Source organism: Cynocephalus volans, chromosome 8 (assembly GCF_027409185.1).
Source record: "Cynocephalus volans isolate mCynVol1 chromosome 8, mCynVol1.pri, whole genome shotgun sequence".
In the NCBI taxonomy this organism is placed as follows: domain Eukaryota; kingdom Metazoa; phylum Chordata; class Mammalia; order Dermoptera; family Cynocephalidae; genus Cynocephalus; species Cynocephalus volans.
The window spans coordinates 113,173,736-113,197,874 of NC_084467.1; the positions used below are offsets into that span (position 1 = coordinate 113,173,736).

The following is a 24,139-nucleotide window of genomic DNA, read 5'->3' on the forward strand; positions in this document are numbered from 1 at the left end:
CTGTCTTTGTTTCTGTCTCCCTGTGCCTTGAGCTCTCCCCTCTCTTCCAATCCCCTTGAGAGAGGGCTTTGTACATATGGAAGGCTCACTCAAGATACTCTCTGTTTAATAAACCCAAGACATAAGTACTATTATTTATCCTTATCCCAATTTATGATGAATAAACTAAAACAAAGAGAAGTTAGTAAGTTGCCCAAGGTCATTCAGCTGCGAAGAAGCAGTTTCTCCCCAAGAAAGAGTAAAGACATGTAGTAAAGAGACATGAATTAAAAAGACTACTTTTTTCCTTGAGGGGGGAAGACGGGGGAGCTAGCTGGTATGGGGATCTGAACCCTGGACCTTGGTGTTATAACACTGCATTCTAACCAACTGCACTAACTAGCCAGCCCCTAGAAAGACTACGACTTGAAGAGCAGTGAGTGTGGAGCTAGATCACCTGGGTACATATCCTAGCATTGTGACTTATTAAATGTAAGACCCTGGAAATAGCCTCTCTCTGCACTTCAATCACCTCTTCTGTAAAATGCAAACAATAGCAATCTCTCCATAGGATTACTGTGAGAATAAAATGAGTTAATAAACCATGTAAAATACTTCCAAGCAATGCATGATACTTTGTGATAAAGCTAAGTGTTAGCTGCTATCATTATTATTAATATGGGAAAATTTGGTTCCACTTCCTCACGTGAACAAAAATGAAAAGATTAAGACTCAAGGGTAAGAGAAATAGCTCTGAGCTAGAGAGAAAAGAGGGAAAGAAATCCTAATGAGGGAATTATGGGGCTTCTTTAGCAACTTACTGTTTTCCCACGGGCTCTATGTCCACAGCAGCCTGACCTTTGGTTTGTGCTCGATGATTATCTCAGATCCTACAGGCTTTAGGCCAGTCGCTTTGGACCATACTAAGCCAGAGAAATGTTTAGAGAGAAAACTCAAGACTTGACTCATGAAAAATAGATAATCCCAATAACCTAACATACCTTATCATGATTTGGGGCCCCAATCTCTTTTCTTCTTTTGTTCTTTGAGGCTGTGGGTATCTTGGGAGGTTCCTCTTCCTCTTCCACATCAGGAAGTGCCACTTCTTCAAAGCCATCAAACTGGGGAGGAATTGGTACCAGTCAGCACAGACTCTAGACCAACATCCCTCCCACGTGGTCTTCCCCCTTCATAACCCTACTGCAGCCTCAGGGCCTGTACCTCATACTCCTTCTCCTCAGTCCAATTGATCTCTTCAAAATCACCCATCCGGCTAGCTGCTGGGCGCAAATGGTCAAAGAAGATAGAGAACTCATCCTGTAGGTGGTCATGGCCCTTGAGGAGCTGCCACATCTGTGTCTTGAGCTGGGGAGAGTTGTAGAGGGAAAGATGAAGTCTCCAGAGCATCTCTAGGCTGTTCTTCCAAAACAATCCCATACATTTCCATGTCTGTATTCCTAGTCAACTGGGAACCAGATAGAGCCTCTCTTTGATAGCTAAGAATACTAACATTTTCTCTCCTTCCCTGCTTGACTCCAGGAAGGGGTATTAATAACTGGTTTGATTCCTAGTGATAACACTCTCCACTCCTGCCCTACTCATCTCCAGTTAGGGCACTAACGTGAGCAGAGCAAGGAGGCAGGCCCCTCCCAGATCCCAAAACTCCCTTCCTTGAACATCCCTTCCAGAGCACTGATGGCATTCCTGAGCCTGTGAAGACCAGTCAGGCTCTGGTCTCGGGTGGCATACCCTCCCTATCCCAATGATTTATGCTTTAGTAAACCTAAAAAGTCCTTGCCTTCTTCATCTCCTCCAGGGAGTCCATGGTACTCCAGAGGTAAAAAAATATGGAACAGATTAGGGGAAAAGAGAAAGGCGTAAGGCCCAGATGACAACAGAAAGGAAGCAGGACAGGAAAGAGTACCTCAGTGATCTCCTGAGGAATGCAGTCTGTACAGCCTTGAAGGACCTTGATAATCTTCTGGTGGTGTGAAGGGTTCTCTGCAAAGCAAATCTCCAGCTGCCGAAGGAATTTGCGACTCTTCTCAAAGGCCTGCTGCTCCTCAAACTACCAGAGTAGAAAAAGATCACAAGAGGAATAACCTATACAGCTCCAGCAGAACTTGAGAGCTCCAAGGATAAGAACTAAGAACGATGGGCTAGGGGCACAGGGGATAACAAGACTCTAGTTTCCTACTGTGAGACCTTATTTAAAATCCTGGCATCCATCCACCTTGGGCCACCAGGGGCTACCAACCCAAGATAACTAAGATGTGAATGAAAGATTCAAGAGATGTGCACACTTGAAGTTATTTATTGTTGTATACATTATGAAATCAACCTTATCACTCCAAAGCCACAGGTTCAGATTCCTGTACCGGCCAGCCACCAAAAGAAAAAAAAAATATGAAATCAGGCATTGGAACTTCAGTTTACAAAGAATTTTCACATATGCTCTCATTTGATCCTCATGATAATACTAGAAAAGAAGAGGGGCATTATATGCATAATCATCCCATTGTCACTTAACTGCCATAATACTGTCAGAATAATCTCATTATTCCCTTTATTTCTGTTTTTATCAGTCATGACAAGAAGCCCAGAACTATGAGGATACCCCTTCATGTTTACACTCCTATTTTTCAACATTTCAAATGTCACCTTACAACAATGGCCTTCCCAGAACACTGTGTATAAAACTGTACATACCCTCCCCTCACCTACACTACTTACAACTTTCTAGTTCCCTTTACTGCTTTATTTGTCTATAAAGCATTATCACTATAAACCATTATATACTATGAGGATACTTCAAAAAGCTCATGGCAAAACAGAATTAAAAGATAATATGAATCTTTCCATGAACTTTTTAAAGTACCCTCATATATATATATATATATATATATTACTGTTTACATCTATTTTTATATTTTATATATTATGTATACAATATATATAGTTTACGGATTATCATCTGACTTTCCCCAGGAGAATGTAAGCTCTATGAGGGCAGGCATTTTAGTATTTTTTAACTGCTATATTCCTAGCACCTAGAACTCTGCCTGATACATAGTCGGCTCTCAACAAATACTTCTTAAATGAATCCCTGTAATGCCTGTTTTATACCAGTGAGGAGCAGAAAGCATGTGACTCACCTAAGGTCTCCATTGATAACTAAAGGTAAAAACCTCCCTCATTTGCCATGTAAAGAAAATGGGAGAGGGCTGGAAAGTTAGCTCAGTTGGTTAGAGCATGGTGTTGGTAACACCAAGGTCACGGGTTTGGATCCTTGTACCAGCCAGCTGCTATTAAAAAAAAAAGATGGAGAATGGGGTTGGAAAGATCATCCCTTGAAAACAACGGAGGCTCTTGTCACTTTGGGCTAGGGGAAGGCTATCTGTCTGAAAGCAATTGGGAGACTGGAACAGTCTTATTCAACTGCATTCTATCCCAATCTTGCTCTGACCCAGGAGTCCTAGTGTACTGTTTCTGCCCATCTACTTACTAATCCACAGGCCAGAGCTTGCTCAGGTAATAGGAAAGCAGCAAAGTCCTTCAACAGCTGAGGCCAGTCTTCAAGCAGAATTTGCAGGCTTTTGTAGAGATCCACAGCTGTTTGCTTCTGGGTACTTGACTCAAATTCATAGATGACCTGAAGGAAGTCCTCATACTTGCCAGGGATATGTTGTAGGGCTTCTCTTACCTACACAGGAAGACTTTTAATCATCAACGCCCTTTCTCTGGGCCCCAACAAGAAGCAAGGGTACAATGGAGAAAAAGTGGTTACAGTTAGAGAGCTTAAAGAATTATCCTTCAAAGGCTACTCCTCCAACAGCTCTTAAGATCTGACTGTTAGTGGAAGACACAGAGCAATGGGCAAGGTAGAGCTCTTTTTCTGGTAGTATGCAACTGAAAAACATTCATTTTTTAGGGACCACAACCCAACCCACAAAACCAGGTAATGCTTTTTTCTAGGTCATAGACCTAACTTCTCCTTCCTGATTTCAGCCCCATAATGAAATACATAAGGGTTTTGCATATGTATGGCATGGTGCCTTCTGAGGGTAAATCATACATAAATTCAGAATGTTCATAAAATATTAGGAGACAAGGAAAATGTCACGACTATTACTGCTAGTACTCCACTTTGCTGAGGGAAATAAAAGAACCAACTGGTTACTAACAGAAGGAGAAAGCTACCCAGGACACTACCAGGAACAGGTTGGTTCATGCCTGAAGCTCAAGGTACTTTTCCTGAGATCTACTCTCTGGCCAATAAGCCAACTGTCTTTCCTCTCGAGCCAAAGGCTCAGAAAAGGTCCTTATTAGCCCATCCAGTAAAATCACAACCTCCCACTGGTGATTGTGGTATCATCTTTCTGCCAATCTCTGGGCAACAGAGGTATGATGTTAGGGTACTAAGAATAAACATATTTATGACTAAACTCTGTGTCTTCTTGTGGTTCTCTGATAGAGATCTTTTGGTGATTCCAGGAAAGCTAAGATAGAGGCATACAAAGCCTGTTATGCAGCCTGAAAAACAAACTTCATTTTTAAAACACCTCCCTTGAAGGAGAAGCAGCCACGTTCATAGGGACTGGCAGTAATAGGAAGCAACATTTGCCTACCCTGGTCAGATAAGCCTGGGCAAAGGCCAAGTCCTTCTGCTCCCTGAGTGGATCCCGCTCCAGAATGTCCTCATCATATAGCAATAGCAGCTTGGAGGTGTCCTTGCTGGCCCGAGCCCGACTTCCCCGCTTGTTGCGAGTTCGATGATTACTCCGGCCCTTTCCAGCAGCTTTGATGTTCTCTCCTTGGAGTACATGTGAAAGAGATTGTTTCTCTGTCCCTGCAACCACTACTGTTCCTATCCCACCACATGTACCACCCTATCTAAATCCTATTCAATGTTATAGAGTAACTCAGAAGAAAAGTTGTTGGGAAAATGGTACGAGAGGCAAGTCCATCTCTATCAAGTCAGCCCTATGCAGAGTCTACAGCATAACTGTATTAACTGGGAAGACAATGAGATAATTAGCTACTGCATATTGAGAAAAGAAGTCTAAAGAGTGAGTTTGGCCTTATGGTGGACTACCAAGGGAATATATCTTGATGAGAAACAAGCAGTATTTTCTGAAATAAACATAGCTGTTAGCCTCATACATGATGGATGAGGCAAGGACCAGTATAAAAACTTGGATGAACCTAACAAGAATCTAGCAGCTCAGAATCAAATTAAAAATTTCTGAGCATATCTTCTTTACAAAGGTACAATGTTTATCATGTTTTGGGGAAGGGAGGTTACAGGGCAGATCCAGAGAATTTCCTCTGGAAATCCTCCAACTGGCTTATCAGCTTATCCACTCTGTACACTGTTCTCTACAGAATGAAGCTAAGTGAGACTTGCCCCTCAGGACAGGCATGCCAAACTCACCTGGTGGGGTTCTGCTGGTCTCCACTTCTGGAGCAGTCTTGGGTGAGGCAAAGGTGGAAGGGGGCTTCTCAGCAGAGTCTCCAACTGCTTCATCAGTCATTTCATCCTCTTTCTGTAGGCTTTCCATTCCTTCTGCTTCTTCTTCTTCTTCTTCTTCCGGCTCAGAGTTCTCCTCCTGGGAGTTCTCTTCCTCAGACTCACCCTCCTGACTCATACGCCTTTCAGATGCCAGCCAAGTCAGTTTCTCCATTGTTTCCTGCAAAACCCCCCAAAGAGTGTTTATAATGGCTCCTAATGGCTCACAAAATGCTGATGACATGGTGCCGTATCAGGAGGATCTGAGGTTAAACAACAGGGAGGCCCACCACTGCTATCAGAAGCCTGATTCCCTAAGTTACGAAATCCCAGGAATACCTGGGATTGAACCTGATAGCAGAAGAGAGAATAAGATACTTTTTGAAAGGTTTTTCTCTACCCTGAAGGTAGTTTTCCTTTGCCATGGCCCATACTTATGAGCTATTTTTTAAGCATCTAAAGTGTGGTCAGGTGATTCAATCTGGTGTTCAATGAGTTTAACTCAAATAGAAGCAAAATTTCATCTTTTCCCTCTCATTTCACTTCAACCACAAATTTATGTCCCATTATGCATTCAAAAGTCAAATACAAATGATTTTAGGACTATCTACAGTGCACAGCAAGCAAACAAGAGGCATATCAACAAAGTAAACATATTACTGAGTCCACAAAATACTTGAGAATATTCCCCAGCTCTCACCTGGAGTTCTGGGACAGAAAGCACAGATTCCTCAGAAGCCGATGACATCTCATCTTCCTCATCCTGGGTGAGGTCGTCAAAGTCCTCTTCTTCCTCTTCCTCTGGACCATCCTTCTCTCCTCCAGTTTCTGGCCCAGCTGGGGTTCCCACTGACTGACCATCACCACTAGATGAGTCTTCAGGCTTCCCTGGGGGACTGCTAAGCACCATTTCAGGGTCCGTGGAGAATGAAGAATTCTTTGGTGATCCTTTGCTCACATCTCCCCCTGAGTTTCCTTCATCAAGAGGCTCTTGAGACACTGAAGGGGTTTTAACTAACTGACTCCTCTTCTCTTCCTTCTGTAAGACTGTCTGTTTCTTCACCTCTCTAGCAATGCTCAACTCCTCACGTAGGGAACCAGTGTTCAATTCTACAGAGTGCTCGTCTTTGATTTCATCACAAATATCCTGCTTAGGGGATCCACTGGAGATTTCCTCTCCAGCATCTCGAGGTTCCATCTTGACAATTTTTTCTAAATCCCCAGGGGTAGAGTTTAGAGATTCCTGGAAGCCCTGAGGCAGTGGCTCCAGAACTTGCCTCCCTTCCTCTGTTTTCACAACAGTCCAGCAATAGGCATTGTTCTCTGACAATCCATCCTGGCACTCTCTATCTGCTGGTGGAGGCCCTGGGCTGTGCTCCTCTTTGGGGAAGACAGCAGTACAGAGAGGAGATAGTTCCTTGGGTTCTAATTTGGGTTCTAGGACTTGAAAGGCATTTTTCCCTTCAGTCAAAGGACAAGAAATGTCCACATTCACTTGGGCCTTATCTTCAGGGGTAGATGTTACAGGAAGATTCATGGAGTTGCCAGAAACAATCAAGGGTGAGATGGAAGATGCCACAAGGGGCTGGTTCAATGGACAGGGGAAGGAAGTAGGGTTAACCAAAAGGGTGGTGATGGGAATGGTCTGCGGACTCTGGGCCACAGTTGCACTGACAGGCTGGATCATGTTACAGCCACTGCCAAGGCTCACAACCTTCACAGTGGTGGCGGGAACAGTGAAGATAACGGGTGCAGGGTGAATGACGGGGTCAGGCTTCAGACAGGGAGAGGTCTTGGCCCCCTTTCTCTTTGAGGGTCTCCGTCTCACACATGGCTTTCGAAACTTAGAAGGGGCAAGTGAGGGCAGCATTACTTTGGGCACAGGAGCAGAAGAAAGCAGGGTCTGGGACTCAGACAGAGGGAAGCTGTTCCTGGTCTCAGGGAGCAAGGTAGGCAGTGTTGCGAGAGACTCAAAACTATCAGCCCCACTGACCCCCAGTGGAGGGACCCCTGGAACTGTCTGTAAGACAGTGGCAGGCTGAATTAGGTGAGGAATCTGGACCACCATTTTGCTTGGAGGAACTTCTGATTGAGCTGACCTGGCTGGTGTTTTCCCAGCGTTGAAGGTAGGCTGGAGAGAGGGGCTAGGTTGGATAAGGAGGGGCTTCAGGGCTGATGATCGCTTCTGTCTCCAAGCCTTCCTGGAAAAACGGTTGGCAACCGGCTTCAGTTTCAGGACTACACCCTTAGGCAATAGCAGTGGGTACCAAGTTTCACTCCCCAATTCTGAGCTGCCTTTTTCTAGGCCTTGATCTGATTTCATCTCGGTGGTTCCGGGCACATTTCCTACCTCTCTAGCACCATCTGCTATGCGCCGCAGTTCATCCTGGATGGATGGCAGACTGGCCTATTGGGAACAAGAACACTCTGATCCAGCACATGTCAGAATGTGAGAAAAAGAATAGAGCTTTCTAGATTTTAGGAAACTTTCTGAGACAGTCTCAAGACATCTTTCCAAGAAGGGTTATTCTACATATTAAATTTCTACAAAGACCATATTCCAAATATAAACTCCAGAAACTCTTCTCTGAAAATGAACAAAAAAGATTAAAACCTAACAAACAAAAAACTCTTCTCTTAATTTCCTTTAGGAAATTATCATTTTACCCATTATTTTCAAAAGGTTATAGAATCACCTGGGGGAAGGGTACAAAACTAAGGGAGGAAGAGTGAATAAGGAAGATTTCTTAACTCCTAGTTACAATTAAAGCACTAAAAGTAGGCCTTGACATTTCTGCAAGAATTTTCAGTGACCTTCCGCCTCCTACAGACTTTGAGGAGGAGGGTTGTACCTTTAACCAGAATGGGAGTCGGTGTTCTTCCCTCTCTACAGGTGGCTTCCACTGATGTGGCTGGATCTCTTCACAGCACTTTACTAAGATTGGCAACTGTTTGGTCTTCTTATAAAACTGAGCATGAAGACATAAAGCACGAGTTACTTTCCTTCCAGAAACATCACACTCTGTCAGGATGGGGAATGGGGTGGGCAGTGGTCTGAGACACACACACACACAAATATCTATATACATATATACATATATACATAAGTAGCATATGCTGAATACTTCATTTACAATCAAACTAATATTTAATTAATAAAGATTTTACAATTACTTAGTATCTTCTAACTGATGATTTCCACTCTGTCTGCCAAGAAGGGGAAAATTTAGGCCACAGATAAAAGGAAGCAGATGGTCAGAGTAATCTTATGTAAGATTTGCTCCTGCTCAACAATTGTAATGATAGTGCCTTAACCTTCATCTTAGACACACAGAAGCTCCCTTTTAAGCAAATGATGGTGGTGTGAAGGGCATTAGAAGGGAAGATAAAAAAAGAAAAGAGACTGACACAGTTCAGTTACAAGAGTAAATAAAGAGGAGAATTGAACTTAAACCACTGACAGCAAGCATCCATTCAGTCAATATATGCTGAATGCCTTCTATGTGCCAGGCACTGTGCTATAAGCTAAGCACACAGACAAGAGAAGCAATTCTTGCTCTCAAAGAGCTTATAGACTAGCGGGAAAGATAGTCAAGAATGACATTCTACATTTAAAAAACATACAAAGATGTGCACAAAAAATGACACGCAACTCAAACTTGGACAAAAAAGATTTTTCCAGAGCAAGTACAAATAAAGACGAATCTTAATGGAACAGAATTTCCTACATAAAGTAGGGGAGGGCAGAGTATACTTCAAGTGCAAAATCATGGATTTGTTAAAAGAACTACAAGGATATTAGTCTGGAGAACTAAAGAAATGTGGAGAGACTTCTGGAGACAAAGTCAAAGGTAGGCAGGGAAGGCCTTCTATGCCATGCCAAGCAGTCTGAACTTTAGATTAGATAGAGACAGCTACGGTAGCAATGTGAAGGACAGAATTATTGGGGCCAGAATTAGTGACACCAATTAGAAAACTGCTGTATTAATCTAGGTATAAGAAAATCAGCAGAGTAGGAAACAGAGTAAGAAAACTGAGGACTTAGTGACTTATGACATATAGTGCTGATCAAGCAGGAGTCAAGGCTAAGGCCAAGGTTTCTGGATTGAGAGGATGGCTAGACATTAGTGTCATATACAAAGACACAGATCACAGAATGAGGAAGCTAGGGAGAGGGGAGCTTGCTATTGGTGGTGATAGCAATGGCAACAACTGCAGTGTGCACAGAGAGACATAAGCTCAGTTTGAGGAGTCAGTGAAGCAACCAAGTTGAAAATTCCTTAAACAGTTGGCTACACTAAGTTGGTGCCCAGAAAAGAAATCTGGACTGAAGATACAGCTGTGAGGCTCATCAGAAGACATGTCATACAGGGCCGGCCCGTGGCTCACTTGGGAGAGTGAGGTACTGATAACACTAAGGCCACAGGTTCAGATCCTATATAAGGATGGCCGGTTGGCTCAGTGGCTGAGCGTGGTGCTGACAATACCAAGCCAAGGGCTGAGATCCCCTTACTGGTCATCTTAAAAAAAAAAAAAAAAGAAGAAGAACACAGGTCATACTAAAAATCATGGATTTGGATGGGACTGCACACTGTGTATTCACTGTGGAGCACTAACATTTAAGGGTAGAGCAGACAAAGATGAGTTCATGAAGGAGCAGGCTGAGGTAAGAGGCCTGATATCACAGAAGATAATAGGGAGACTAAAGAAGGAATGCATGAACTACAGCATCAACTGCAAAGTTAAATAGGATAAGAAAAGTATCCATAGGATAGGCCAGTTGGGAAATAAACAGAGATCTCTTTGGGATAATATCCACAGTTTCATAGGTTAGAGTCAAGGAGAAACTTACTGTTAAAACAGGTAGATTAAACACATCCATTTGGCTTTGTTTCCTCTTAAAACTCCATGAAAACAAAAAAAAAAAAAAAAAAAGGGATTTTTTTTTTAAGGTAGAAGCCTATACAGAGAAAGAGAATGAGAGAAAAGACAAAAGCAATAATACCTTTGAAACTGAAAAGCAGGTGGCTGAGAGGTAACTAATACAAGAGAATGCAGAAAACTGAATCCCAAGTGGAGAAAGTTAAGGGCCAACTAAATTTATATCAAAGACAGGCAAAAGAATAAGACACTAGTTACCTCTATAAGTGGAGGTAAAGCTGGAATGGGAAACAGGTAAACATGAGGAGGACAGACTGAAAATCTGTTGATGAAGCAGTTAGACCTCTAATTTCCATCTATCATTTAGTGTAGCCAGGTGACAGCTCCATCCCCTACCCTGGAAGAAGTTTTGCAGAAAAGTATGATCTCTGGAGCGAGGCTACTAGGCATAGTTTAGGGCAGAAGTATTATGTTGATTAAAAAAATACAAGAAAAGTGCCGGCCCATGGCTCACTTGGAAGAGTGTGGTGCTGATAACACCAAGGCCATGGGTTCAGATCCCTATATAGGGGTGGCCGGTTGGCTCACTTGTGAGAGTGTGGTGCTGACAACACCAAGCCAAGGGTTAAGATCCTCTTACTGGTCATCTTTAAAAACAACAACAAAAAGAGGTCAAACACCTGACTACTACTGAGCATTGAAGATAGAGAGAACAGACAAACTTAGGGGAAGAAACCATCAATACAGAATTCAAAAAAATGTTCTCAAAACTGGAACATATAAGTTTCTAGAGTAAAAGAGTTTTATCAAGTGCTTACCATCATGGATGAAACTAGACACATACTAACAAAAATAATATATACAAACCAGATTTATAAAACATAATCAAAACCAGGAAACTGGGGCCGGCCCGTGGCTCACTCGGTAGAGTGCGGTGCTGATAACACCAAGGCCCCGGGTTCGGATCCCATATATGGATGGCCGGTTCGCTCACTGGCTGAGTGTGGTGCTGACAACACCAAGTCAAGGGTTAAGATCCCCTTACCGGTCATCTTTTAAAAAAAAAAAAAAAAAAAACCAGGAAACTGACATTGGTACAATCCAAAGACCATGAACAGGGACAGTTTAAAGATTAAAAATTTACTTCTCAAGCATTGTTCCTCAGATTTGCTTTACTAAAATAAGGAAGTAAAGCAAAAGAGAAGATGTGGAATTCAAGAAATAAGAGGATCCAACGCAAGTAAGAGGCAAAAGGAATCCTCAGGATGGTGGTGAAAAAAAAGCGCAAGAAGACATCAGTGCAGCAAGCCAAGAGAGCAACAAGCTTAGAATGGAATTCAGAGGGCTCATGGAGTGATTTCTTCAAGATGAAAATGACAGAACACCAAGAATGCTAGAACACCAAAAACACATACAAAACTTAAGTAGACTTTAGTGCTGATCTGGTAATAACTACCTAATAAAACCAAGTCCCACCCCACCCCTAAAAATGCAATTATTAACTCCAGGAGAAACAAAATGTTTCCTGTAAGCAGGAAAGGCAAAGTATCATGATACACTACAAAGTTCAGCTGTGAGGAGCACTTACATAGTCCTTATAATGTTTATAATGAAAACGCTGAATGAAGTCTAACCAAAATTGTGATATAATTCTAGTGAGAAGATTGGAAAATAGAAAATATACAAATTTGTGGAAGGAGTAAGAAGTAAGGAAAGAGCTAAATCCTCAGCTTCCATGGTTTAAAGTTAAAAATAAGGTCTAAATCCAAAACATCAAGATGTAGCAATTAAAAGCATGCTACCTAGATAAGAAGGTAAATACACCATTCCCCAAAAAACCTTGGTTAGCAGGAAAAGGGCAGAAAAAAAAATTTTTTTTCATGACAAGCCTCATAGAACTATTTGGCTTTTAAAAGTATATACTGTATAACTTTGATATAGATATTTAAATAAAAAAGAAGAGTTCAGGAGCAGGATATAAGAATTGTTTAATCCTTCAAGAAGGTTACAGTAAAAGAAAGAGAGAATATATGGCTAGAGGGAAACATGGGTTCATGGAATCTTTTAGGACTTAAACAGTTTTATAAGAGAGGAAGAAGATGAAGACACTCCAGAAGAAAATAATGAATCCATGTCCCTGAAAAGACAAGAGGGGAATTAATCTATTGCATAGGTGGGAGGCACTAGCCTCAGATAAAAGATCCCTCTCTTCATTGAGACTGAGAAGAAAAGAATGAGTTCACACAGGCAAGGCGCCCAAGTGGAGCATGCAGAAAGCACTCACTTTAATGATGTTGTCAGGAGCTCTTTTCATGTTGAGGTTCTTGATTCTCACTGTCAGCTGGTGGGCTGTCTTGCAGGTTAGAAGGTACTTGCTGATTAGAGGCTTAGGAAACTCAGTCCCTTCAAAATGCTTCAGTCCTAAAGCCAACAAACTGAAAAAGAAACAATTGACACTAAATCTCATTTCACAGTCCTTTCTTCTAAAAAGCCTCGCCAGACTAACTCCTCATATTTTATAATCCACTTTTTCTACATCTAATTCTTATACAGGTTGATGGCTACTCAACAGAAAATTTCAGACATTTAGTGAGTGCTAATAAGTATTGTGAATAAGAATCAAACAGAAGTTCACAATTACGTGGGAATAGGAAAAACTAGGCATAAAATCAGATTATAATGAGCTTTATATTAATAATACAAAGGAAGTAAAAAGGAATAAAAAGGAGAATGATTCTAACAAAACAAATATAAAATAAATAATAGGTACCATGTTACACAAATTAAATCAGCACCAATACTACCTCCCAACATAACATATACAATTATGGTTAAATATGTACATATTTGATGATGGCAGTTTGGCAATATATATCAAGAGCCATAAAAATGTTCAGAACATTTATCAAATAATCCCGCACTTAAGAATTTACCTACAGGAATAAAATCAAAAGACTTTAAAAGCATCATAGCCTGGGCCGACCCCGTGGCTCACTCGGGAGAGTGCGGTGCTGGGAGTGGGAGCGCAGCAGCGATCCCGCTGCGGGTTCGGATCCTATATAGGGATGGTCGGTGCACTCACTGGCTGAGCGCGGTGCGGGCGACACCAAGCCGAGGGTTGCGATCCCCTTACCGGTCACACACACAAAAAAAGCATCACAGCCTTGTAACACCAAGATGAAGGGTGTTCATCCCTGTACCAGCCAACAGCCAAAAAATATATATATATATGCACAAAATCTTTGGTGAAGCCTTACTCACAATAGCAAAACAAGAGGAAAAAAAATGGCAATAAAGGGACTATTATATGGCCATTAAATACCACTTTAAAAGACAACTGTAGGGACCCAAATGCCCCAAGGGATCACACCCCGATCACATAAGCCCTTGTCGGCCACACCCCATCATGGCGCTGGTCGCCCTTCTCTTCCGTATTCTCCTTCCCACCGGTGCGAATTACACACCAATCAGCTCCCCGCCAAACCCCATGCGGTATGCTATGTAGGGATTGTATTTTAAGCCAATCAGCTTTCCCCTTAAAGCCCTATATATGTGTGTGTGTGCTGCCTAATAAACGAGCTCTCTCCGGTGGATCATCAACTGGTGTCGACTTGTCCTTTCAATAACAATCAAAAAAAAAAAAAAAAGGACAATGTCATAGCATAGAAAAACAATTTCAAGAAGATGTTACATTAAAAAAGCAAAACGAAACTACTTAAATGGACAGTAGTTATATAAGAATGCAAAGAGAGGCCGGCCAGTGGCTCACTCGGTAGAGTGCGGTGCTGATAACATCAAGGCCACGGGTTCGGATCCTATATAGGGATGGCCGGTTAGCTCACTGGCTGAGTGTGGTGCTGACAACACCAAGCCAAGGGTTGAGATCCCCTTACCGGTCATCTTTTTAAAAAAAAAAAAAAAAAAGAAATGCAAAGAGAAAAACCGTCATTTGGGGTGGAAGGATAATAGATAAAAACTTTAACCACTGAAAAATTTCTTTTAATAGTATTACAAGTTTGGTTTTACAACAAATAAAACAATGATTCAAAATGTTTCAAAAATGTGTGTGGCATCCCCCAAAAGAATAGTACTTGGCATTGCTAGAACAAGCACTAACTACAGAACTCTGTCTATCTGCACTGCTTTTTTCTTTTTTTTTTTGATAACTTTGGCACCATCTTTTTGTCTTTTGTGTTACTGTCTTATATATATCTTATTTCCCTTAAGCTCCTCAAGAAGAATTATGTCTTCTCCTTGGTCTATTCTGTTCATTTGATGTCCCACAATACACTTACTTGTCCTCAGCCTTGGTGAAAATGATCTTATCCTGGGGATTCTTTGCCTTCAGGGAACACACTGGAAGTAGCTCTGGATACATGAAAACCTTGCTTGTGGCCAGGATCCAAGCCACTTGCTTTGGCAAACAGGGAAATTCACAGGCTATAAGAAAAAAAAAAAAAATCTGTGATAAATCCAATTCTGGGACAAAAGAGGGCTTCACAAAAGCCTGTGAATACATTTTTGCATTTAGGTAGAGCTGCCCTTATCTAACTTGATCCCCTCCCACCCACCCACCCACCCTGCCCAGAAAGTTTGTGCTTTTCTCAACCTAACACTATGCCTGAAGGGAGTCCTACTCAACTCAATGTCAATAAAAGTTGATTCTCTTACTCTTTCCTATGTGGAACACTTAACACACTAAGTAACATAAATACTTAAAAAGCACCTAGTAATACCTGGCACATAGTGTATGCTCAAAACTTTTTTACCTCCTTCCCCCTTTAAATCCTTGAAGGATAAGAGACCTTCAACAATGCTTTCTTTCTTCCAGGATAAGATTCCAACTTCTTTAATCTCCCTCACAAATCTGGTATTCGAAATTTTTTTCTATTTGATTCTTACTTAACTTTCATTAAGTTCTCTCAGATTCCTCCTGAGGTTGGGAACAAAAAAAGTCATAAAAGGAATGAGACAATTCAGTCTCATTCATTTCTGTCTTCCCATCTAAGCCTCTCAATTTCAGGCATCTCTGCATTTCCAGAGACAAGAACTACCTTATCCATATTTCTCCTTCCCGAAGTGTTATTTTTATATCCCTGGCAGAAAAACACAGAACACTAGATGTGTAAGTTATGGGCTGGTTGGTTAGCTCAGTTGGTTAGAGCATAGTGCTGATAACACCAAGGTCCAGGGTTCAATCCCTATACTAGCCAGCCACCAAAAACAAAGATGAGCTAGATGTGTGAGTTATTACTATAGTTTGGTGTTATATCACATTTGCATTAAGAACAAATAGCTATTAAAATAATTTAGGATCAGTCTCTATGACATAATGCTCTTAAATTCAACCATATTCAGGGGCCGGCCCATGGCTCACTTGGGAGAGTATGGTGCTGATAACACCAAGGCCACAGGTTCCAATCCCTATATAGTGATGGCAGGTTAGCTCACTTGGGAGAGTGTGGTGCTAATAACATCAAGTCAAGGGTTAAGATCCCCTTACAAGTCATCTTTAAAAAAAAAAAAAAAAATTCAACCATATTCAATTTAACTATAAGACTCAGGGGTTTAAAATCAAATCCAAAGACAAACCCAAGCCCAGAACAAACCACAACTAATTTGTTAAATCAGGAAGCAAATCAGAAGCAAAATTTTTGGCTTAAGGGAACAGCAAATACTTTCTCAAAAAAACACTCAACTAATTGCAAGACAGAAACTAAACCTGCAAATTTCTTTAAAATATTGAACATGGAAAATGTACAACATCTCTAACTTGTGCCTAACATGCAAATCAACATTTTATTCAAAATGGAATACCACCTACCATATAGTCATTATGTGAAATTAAATGAGTTGATCTTAATGAAGAAGAAAGTAAAAACCTAAACATGACTAAACTTTACCACTTGACTTTCCTCTTTACCAAACCCCAGTTTGTCTTGATCTGACTCCTAATACTTACCCTCATATCATTTAAGTCCACTTCTTAGCACCGAGTCCCACATCTCTTCCCTCCACACCCTTATCCTGTCCACTGCCTCCATGCCTTATCTAAGCCCAAATATTATCATGTAATTCTAGAACTTAGATAATGAATACAAAGGGAAGATAAAAGAAAGAAGAAAGAAATCACAAACATCCTGTGTCCTCCATTCCTAGGAAATTATCTATGGGATAAGACTCCCAGTTCTCACTGCAAGTAAAAATTTAAAGTTGACACATCTGTCCCCTACCAGTCTTCTTGACAGTTTTACGAGGACTCCAGTCAATGCTGACATGTGTGCTGAAGTCTTCGATGAGCTGCATTGCTCCCATCAAGTTACACGGTTGGAACAAGGTCTGAAACTTGGGATTGAACTGATAGTGAAGGGCGATGGAGCTTTGAGCAAAGGTTCCCAGTTCTTTCTGGGAAAACAGGACACAAAGGAGATCTAAGACAATTCCAGAAAATTAATGCCAGTAGCCCTTAGCCTCTGAATGAGAAAACTGTCCTTCCCGCTATAGGATAAAAAAAGGTGAAAATCATCATAAAATCTTTCACAATTAACCTTATTCCATTAAGAATGCTTTTGCTCAGTCCCCAGACACTCAGGGATTGCGTTTGTGATACACTCATTCATTCTTTTTTATTCTTAGACTGAGTGTTCCTCATCAGCTTTTGGATGTATGGTCTAGCTCCCAAGCTCAAATTAAGGTGCTCAAGAATGAGGGCCATTACTTATTAAATTTTTTTTGGCTGTTGGTCTCTCTGAATAACACCTACAACAACGTACTCCTCTTAATCCTCTTAACACAATAAGAGGTGAACATACCCTGTTGACCGCCAAGGAAGCTTTGAGTACTAGTAAATACACTACTCAAACTCCAAAGAGACTTACCCAAGAAGCAGAGAGTATCATCATTACCTGTCTGAAAGTTCAGGGACAATTCTTACAGAGTTTATAATTTCAAGTTTAAAAGCTCGCCCTTCAAAATACTTCAAAATGTTATGAGCAAAATTAATTCTATGTATAAAACACTAAAAGAGCCTAATGAATGGACAATGAATTAAACGTCTATAAAAAGAATAGCAGTACTAAAAACCTAAGAAGTAAGGGTGGATCTAAAGATGAGGAGGAGGATCCAATAAAAATGTGAGAAGAGTATTAAGAAAATTGAGGGGCTGGCCAGTTAGCTCAGTTGGTTAGAGTGCAGTGTTAAAACACCAAAGTAAAGGGTTCGGATCCCATACCAGCCAGCCGCCCCAAAAAAAAGAAAAAAAATTGAATATACTTTCTCCCCTTTCATGGGAATCAGTGGTCTATATTCTTTCAGCAAAAATAGGAAGAAGCCACAGGAGAAAGTATATGCATAGCAACCAAAAACATCCAGGAGAGAAGAATAAGTGTAGATTATGATCAGTGAATAACTGTGACAAATGACTTGCCAAGTTAATTTCATACTCATGTCTTTAGAGTTAGAGATATTTAGAACCTTACAAGAAATATCCTGGTGGTACTGGCCTCCGAATTGAGACTGGGGTTGGAGGTGGCGAGAAGGTGGATTTGCGTCAAGAGCTGAACGTGCTGGGGAGGGAAAGAAAATAATACAGTGACGTGTTATGAAATTGCTATTTCAGGAACCCAGAGACATCTTACCAAGACATTTGCAACTTTATCACATATATTTTGCTTTCTGGAGAGACTATGAGAACAACCTAGGATCTTGGCATGAATTTCTCAGATATGTTCCCTTGAGCAAAATTATAGAACTGGAGTAAATTTAACCTCAAATCAGACTGAGATTAGAAAAAGTAAAAAACTACTTCTGGCAACAAAGGCCATTAAATTTCAGAATGTATTACTAAAGCCTCTTTGTAATCTACAATTCTGAACACTACCAGAGTCTTACCTGCTTTCTTGCCTGAGCCATAAGGGCTTGAACATGATGACCTTTGATGTGAAGATCCTATGGTTCATGGTTTCAATGGGTAGTAAGATATCTATCTCTGACTTTTACAAAGCTGCTAATTTTTGGCTTCAGTGTCAGGCCATGGGATAATCCAATTTTAATATTACTAAGAAGAGTCTTACTTGCTGCATCTGATGCTGGAGTCTCTTCCTCTGTGCTGGGTCTAGAATCAGAGTCTGATGAACTTTCTCACTCTGGGGCTTAACCCTCTCTACCTCCTGCTGCTGTTTGGCTGAAGATTTCTTCATCTTCAGCTGTTCAAGTAGCTCCTTCACTGTCCGATGTTGTTCATTTAGCAAGTTGGCCAGTGGTTCCTCAAACCTATCCCCAACAGGGAGATGGCTGAATTTGAACATTTCCCTAGGTCCACAACACATCCAATTCCTTCTAACATTGTGCTAAGAGAGCCTCAACAATTTCCATTTACTGCCAATCCCAAAATCCCACTTTACCCAACAAATCTTTTCCCAAAGTTATTAGCAAAGATTCAAATAAGATGACTCTGAACTAACCACCCCCCCACCCATCATGCTTCTACAATTACTCCTGTAATATACAAATGAAGAGAAAATTAAACAAAAATCTAGGAACAGAGAAACATGTAGATAACAAAGCACCCAAAGAGCTAATGGAAACTTGCCATTCTTGCATCACATTGATATCCACATTAATCTAGAACTTATTATTTTCAGTAAAATAGAATCTTCTGAAAGTATAGCAATTGTTCTCTAATTTACCTGTTGCTCCCATCCCAGGTCTACCTTGTCCCATCTCTCTATCCTTTCAGACCGTCCTGCCTTCCTTTCTTAAAAAGTCAGAGACTTTCTAGCATAAAGCAGGGAAAAGATATAGTAAAATATATGGTACTTGAGATGACTATAACTGAGAAGTTAGTTCAAATATTACCCTACCACCCTCCATAAAGATATCTTCTTAGGGGGCTGGCCTATGGCTCACTTGGGAGAGTGTGGTGCTGGTAACATCAAGGCCATAGGTTGGGATCCCTATATAGGGATGGCCGGTTAGCTCACTTGGGAGAGTGTGGTGCTGACAACACCAAGTTAAGGGTTAAGATCCCCTTACTGGTCATCTTTAAAAACAAAAAAATCTTCTTAGGGCTGGGTAGTTAACTCAGTTGGTTAGAGCATGGTGTTGGTAACACCAGGGTCAAGGGTTCAGATCCCAAAACCAGCCAGCAGCCAAAAAATAAATAAATAAAAATAAAATATCTTCTTTTAGCCTTTTGAATTCCTCTCCCAAGTTCCTAACCCTAACTTCCCACCCCTACTCCCTAAAAAAGAGACTGTTTCCAGGGCCAAAGCAAAAATGCAAATACTTAGCATGCTGGTTCTGAAGTAAAGGTGGAACAATACACCTAAGTGATTAAGCACATGCTGATACCCTATGCAATCAAGATAAAATCTGTTGAAGTAGCTATGACTAGCAGGTTATCATATTTCAAGGAATCCCCTATCTTGTAGCAATAGTAAAATAACTTTTTTCAATAGTGTCTGGAGATGAAGACTGTGTTTCATTTTACAGTATTCACTACTAGTTTGGGCAGCACACAGTAAAAACCTAAAGACCATGGGGCTGTCCTTTGTATGATTTTTTCTGAGAACTGAAAACTGCACTAGTATCACAGGAACAGAACAGCAGAAGCATAAAAAAATAGATAATGAAAAAATAGCCTGCACCTAATTTTAATAAGTACTACTTAAATAGTTGATAAGGGGAGCACAGATGACTCACTTTCCTCATGATGTTTTATTTAGTTAAAGATTAAATCAGGTTTGTATTTGTAACTGAAAGAGAACAAGCAGCAGCCCAAGTAGTCCACTGAAAACAAGAAGATAACTGAATACTAACAGGAATTTTAAAGTACTAGTTCTATAATTCCCAAATTTAAAAAAGTCACACAGAGTTGATTAGTGGAACTAAAATATATTTATAGATCAAATCCCATTATAATAAGATCCCAGGAGGAATGATTCCATTCTGTTATACCTGAATTTTGTTCTATGAACTATGACTTGAAATAAATGGGTCAAATACTGAATCTTAGTAAACTTGAGATTTTTTGGTGTAGTTCTATTAGGGTATTTGTTGTAATTGAATATGATTGGTATTTTCCATTTTTACACATTGATTAGTGTATCTAGTCTTTTTCACTAAACTGCAAGGTTCCTGAAGGCCTAGCTCTCAGATGGATCCTAAGCTCCCTACTTAGGTAACACTGTTAAAACCCACGACTAATTAAAGGCTGTTGGTCTGTTAGCTTTGCTTTGTTCCACCTGTGGTACAAACTGCATCCTAACCTCTAATACATCTAATAATTCTATGCTGCTACTGACAATGGATAACAATATATTAAAGTGCAGATGTAAATCTATCACAAAAATAGGGGGAAAGGGCCAGCCTGTGGCTCACTCGGGAGAGTGTGGTGCTGATAACACCAAGGCCATGGGTTCGGATCCCATATAGGGATGGCTGGTTTGCTCACTGGGTGAAAGTGGTGCTGACAACACCAAGTCAAGGGTTACAATCCCCTTACCAGTCATCTTTTAAAAAAAAAAAAAATGGGAGAAACTAAAGCCTCTGTTTTATGGATGGTGTAACAAGTGCCAACTTCATGAGAAAAGGTCAGTACGTACGCTTCAGACTCTAAGGGTATTACTGCAGGCACTTCAAAGTTTGCTCAATTAATGCCTAGGTGATTAACAAACTTTCAGTAATATTTACCTGATGATAATGGAAAATAAGGAAAACAAGAGAGACATATCAAATATTATGATTTGGGGTATGTTCTGTGGCTGGCCACGCAGAGTCCTAACACTTCTCCAGCACTACACACCTGGAAAAGCTGCTGTGGATGCCAGCTACTGTTTTTTCTCCCTTCCCAAACAGATACAGCTTGGTCTATAGCTGCACTGCCCCATAACAAGGAGACTTTTCACTTGACACCTAACTCCCGACAGGGCTCTGCATCCTTACGTCAGTAACAAAAGCAAATCATGGATGGGAAATTATTCACTGCAATTCCTGAAAATCTTTTCAGAAGTACACTTTTCCTCCATTCAAAGTCTCTAGATCTTGGCTAGCCTACCGTAAGGCTTGAGGGGTGTTAAAGTTAGGCCGAGACTCAATCACACGCTCCTTCTCCTCGGGGCCGTCATCTTCCATGTTGGATAATCCCATCTCATCTTGGAACTGTGGGCAAAGGAAAAGGAGGGCTTTCCTGGGGAATGAGCCTATGAAAGTCTCTCCACTAGCGAGAAGAAAAAGTTCAGATTACAGATTACAGGCAGTTAATAATGCTGGCACCCAGAAAGAGCTTGCATTTGAAACTTTCTCACTTCAGGACTACCACAACGCCACACTCAGGATGACTATTATGCTAGGAAGAAAGTATCTCAACCAGCCAACTTGGAATGGAAGGACAGAGCATGGAAAACTCAAAATGCCCAATTTCTTACACAGAAATATCTTTCAAGAGATAAATTTATGAAAAAGGTAAATATTTGTGCTCAGAGTAGTCTAAAACTAGTTAATCTTTAAGGACACACCAAATAATAGTAGGGGAGGCCATCAAAAATTTGCGTGGAAAATTTTACTAAGAATAATTTACATGTGGATAACCAAGAATTTACGAGTTGGCAAGATTCTGTTGCCAATATTTTCTTTCCTGGGTGGACTAAAAGTAGAATTGGCTTGGTTAGACCACCTTTATGTAGGGAGGATACCAGGGACCAAAAGACAGAGTTTGCTAGAGAATCTACTTTTACCATCCCATATTCTCACCCAAGGATCATTACTCACAGTTTCAAACAGTTCTTCCATCAGCTCATTCACTTCCTTTTCTGCAAAAGAGCCAAAAAGTATGTTGTTGGCACAAATGAGTTTCATTTTGCAATAAGGAGAATTCCATAAAGACAATATATGTTGTTTTTAGCAAGGCATTAGACAAATCCTCATATCTATCCTTCACTCACTCATTCAAAAACATTTATTAAACATCTTCAATCCCTGTTCTAGATGATTGGGATACATGAGAGAACAAGAGAGAGTTCCACTCTCATGAAGCTTAAATTCTAATAAGAAGGCATGTGAGCTAGATAATTTTACAGTTAGATAAATTCATATTTGGTTGGCCTATCCAAATAAAAGAGTACAGAAGGGAGTCAAGAGACAAGTCTCCAACGATGTGTCATAGGACCCTGTCTTTGGACCTGAACTATTCATCAATAGTTCAACTATTAGGGCTGGCTTGTGGCTCATTTGGGAGAGTGTGGTGTTGATAACACCAAGGCCATCGATTCGGATCCCTATATAGGGATGGCTGGTTAACTCACGTGGGAGAGCGTGGTGCTGCACCAAGTCACCAAGTCAAGGGTTAAGATCCCCTTACTGGTCATCTTTTTTTAAAAATAAATAAATAAAAAAGAATAGTTCAACTATTCAAAACTCCAGCAATGATTTAGAAGACCCAAATAACACTTATCAATCTGTGGATGACATAAAGCTGGAAGGGATTGCCAATCCAATTGATGACAGATTCAAAATTCTGTACTTTCTCAAATCAACCAGATGAAACATGATGGAGATAAATTTATTTTTTTTTGTTTTTTGTTTTTTATCGTTTTTTTTTTCGTGACCGGCACTCAGCCAGTGAGTGCACCGGTCAGTCCTATATAGGATCCGAACCCGCGGCGGGAGCGTCGCCGTGCTGCCAGCGCAGCACTCTACCAAGTGCGCCACGGGCTCGGCCCCTGGAGATAAATTTAAAGCCCTACATTTAGGATTTTAAAAATCAGTGTCTTAAGTGCATGAAAAGGTGACACAGCTTAAAAACAATCTGAAAAAGACATGAAAATTTTGGTTGACTTCAAGTTCAGTATGACACAGCTGCTCCAAAATGGTGCTAACGTCCAGAAGGCAAACATATCACTGACCTAGAACAGAGTCTCTGACCACGTTTAGAACACTGTGATCAATTCTATAAAGGCCCTTTTTAAGGTGGCATAACAGAGTCTGGCAGTTAATTATAACATCCCAGTCAAGGGTTTGGATCCCTGTAACTGGCCAACCAGCCCCCCCCAAAAAAGACAGAATAACAAAATTAAAATCCAAATATTGATGAGGATGTGGAGCAACTGGAACTCTAATGAGAATGTGAAATAAAAAAGCCAGTTTGGAAAAATGCCTGGCAATTTCCTATATATTTAAACATACATCTACCCTATGACCTATGATTCCTTCCTAGATAGTTGACCCACAAAAAATGAAGCATATGTCCAGAAAGGCTTGCAAAGAAAGTTCAGAGCAGCTTTATTCATTATAGACAAAACTGGAAATAGCCCAGGCATATATCAACACAAAAATAAACTGAAGTATATTTATACAATGAAATCCTACTCATCAATAAAAGGGAACTAATGATACATGCAATATGAATATATCTCAAAAATATGCTGAGTGAAAGAAGCCTTACACCCAGAGCACATACTATATGATTCCATTTATATGAAGTTCAAAACAGACAGATCTAATTGTGATAGAAAAAAATCAAAACAGTGGTTGCCTCTGCAGATATGGTGTGGAATTGACTTGGAAGGGGCATGGGGAAACTTTCTGGAGTGATGATTTTATATCCTGATAGGAATTTGGGTTACACAGGTGTCTGCATGTCAAAATTCATTGAATGGTACACTTAAGATTTGTACAATACGTTTGTGTAAATTTCCCTAAAATTATAAACAAATATTGAGCTCAAGTTCATGATATGCATTTTGAAATGTTTAGAAGTATAACTAACTCTGA

General features: G+C 40.5%; 1 protein-coding gene across 3 annotated transcripts in view; it reads right to left on the reverse strand.

Annotated features, from left to right (window-relative positions):
• Positions 1 to 24,139, reverse strand: part of GON4L (gon-4 like) — an 89,840-nt gene that overhangs the window by 3,955 nt on the left and 61,746 nt on the right. For all 3 annotated transcript variants that reach the window (XM_063107039.1, XM_063107040.1, XM_063107038.1), the window contains 15 exons: positions 22,139 to 22,179; positions 21,426 to 21,529; positions 18,442 to 18,640; positions 17,848 to 17,934; positions 16,603 to 16,774; positions 14,665 to 14,809; positions 12,654 to 12,804; positions 8,341 to 8,457; positions 6,189 to 7,895; positions 5,414 to 5,669; positions 4,608 to 4,792; positions 3,485 to 3,682; positions 1,904 to 2,047; positions 1,201 to 1,344; positions 981 to 1,100 (listed from right to left, as the gene is read on the reverse strand). In XM_063107039.1, coding sequence (XP_062963109.1) covers positions 981 to 1,100; positions 1,201 to 1,344; positions 1,904 to 2,047; positions 3,485 to 3,682; positions 4,608 to 4,792; positions 5,414 to 5,669; positions 6,189 to 7,895; positions 8,341 to 8,457; positions 12,654 to 12,804; positions 14,665 to 14,809; positions 16,603 to 16,774; positions 17,848 to 17,934; positions 18,442 to 18,640; positions 21,426 to 21,529; positions 22,139 to 22,179 — 3,770 coding nt within the window. The remainder of the gene's footprint in view (positions 1 to 980; positions 1,101 to 1,200; positions 1,345 to 1,903; positions 2,048 to 3,484; positions 3,683 to 4,607; positions 4,793 to 5,413; positions 5,670 to 6,188; positions 7,896 to 8,340; positions 8,458 to 12,653; positions 12,805 to 14,664; positions 14,810 to 16,602; positions 16,775 to 17,847; positions 17,935 to 18,441; positions 18,641 to 21,425; positions 21,530 to 22,138; positions 22,180 to 24,139) is intronic.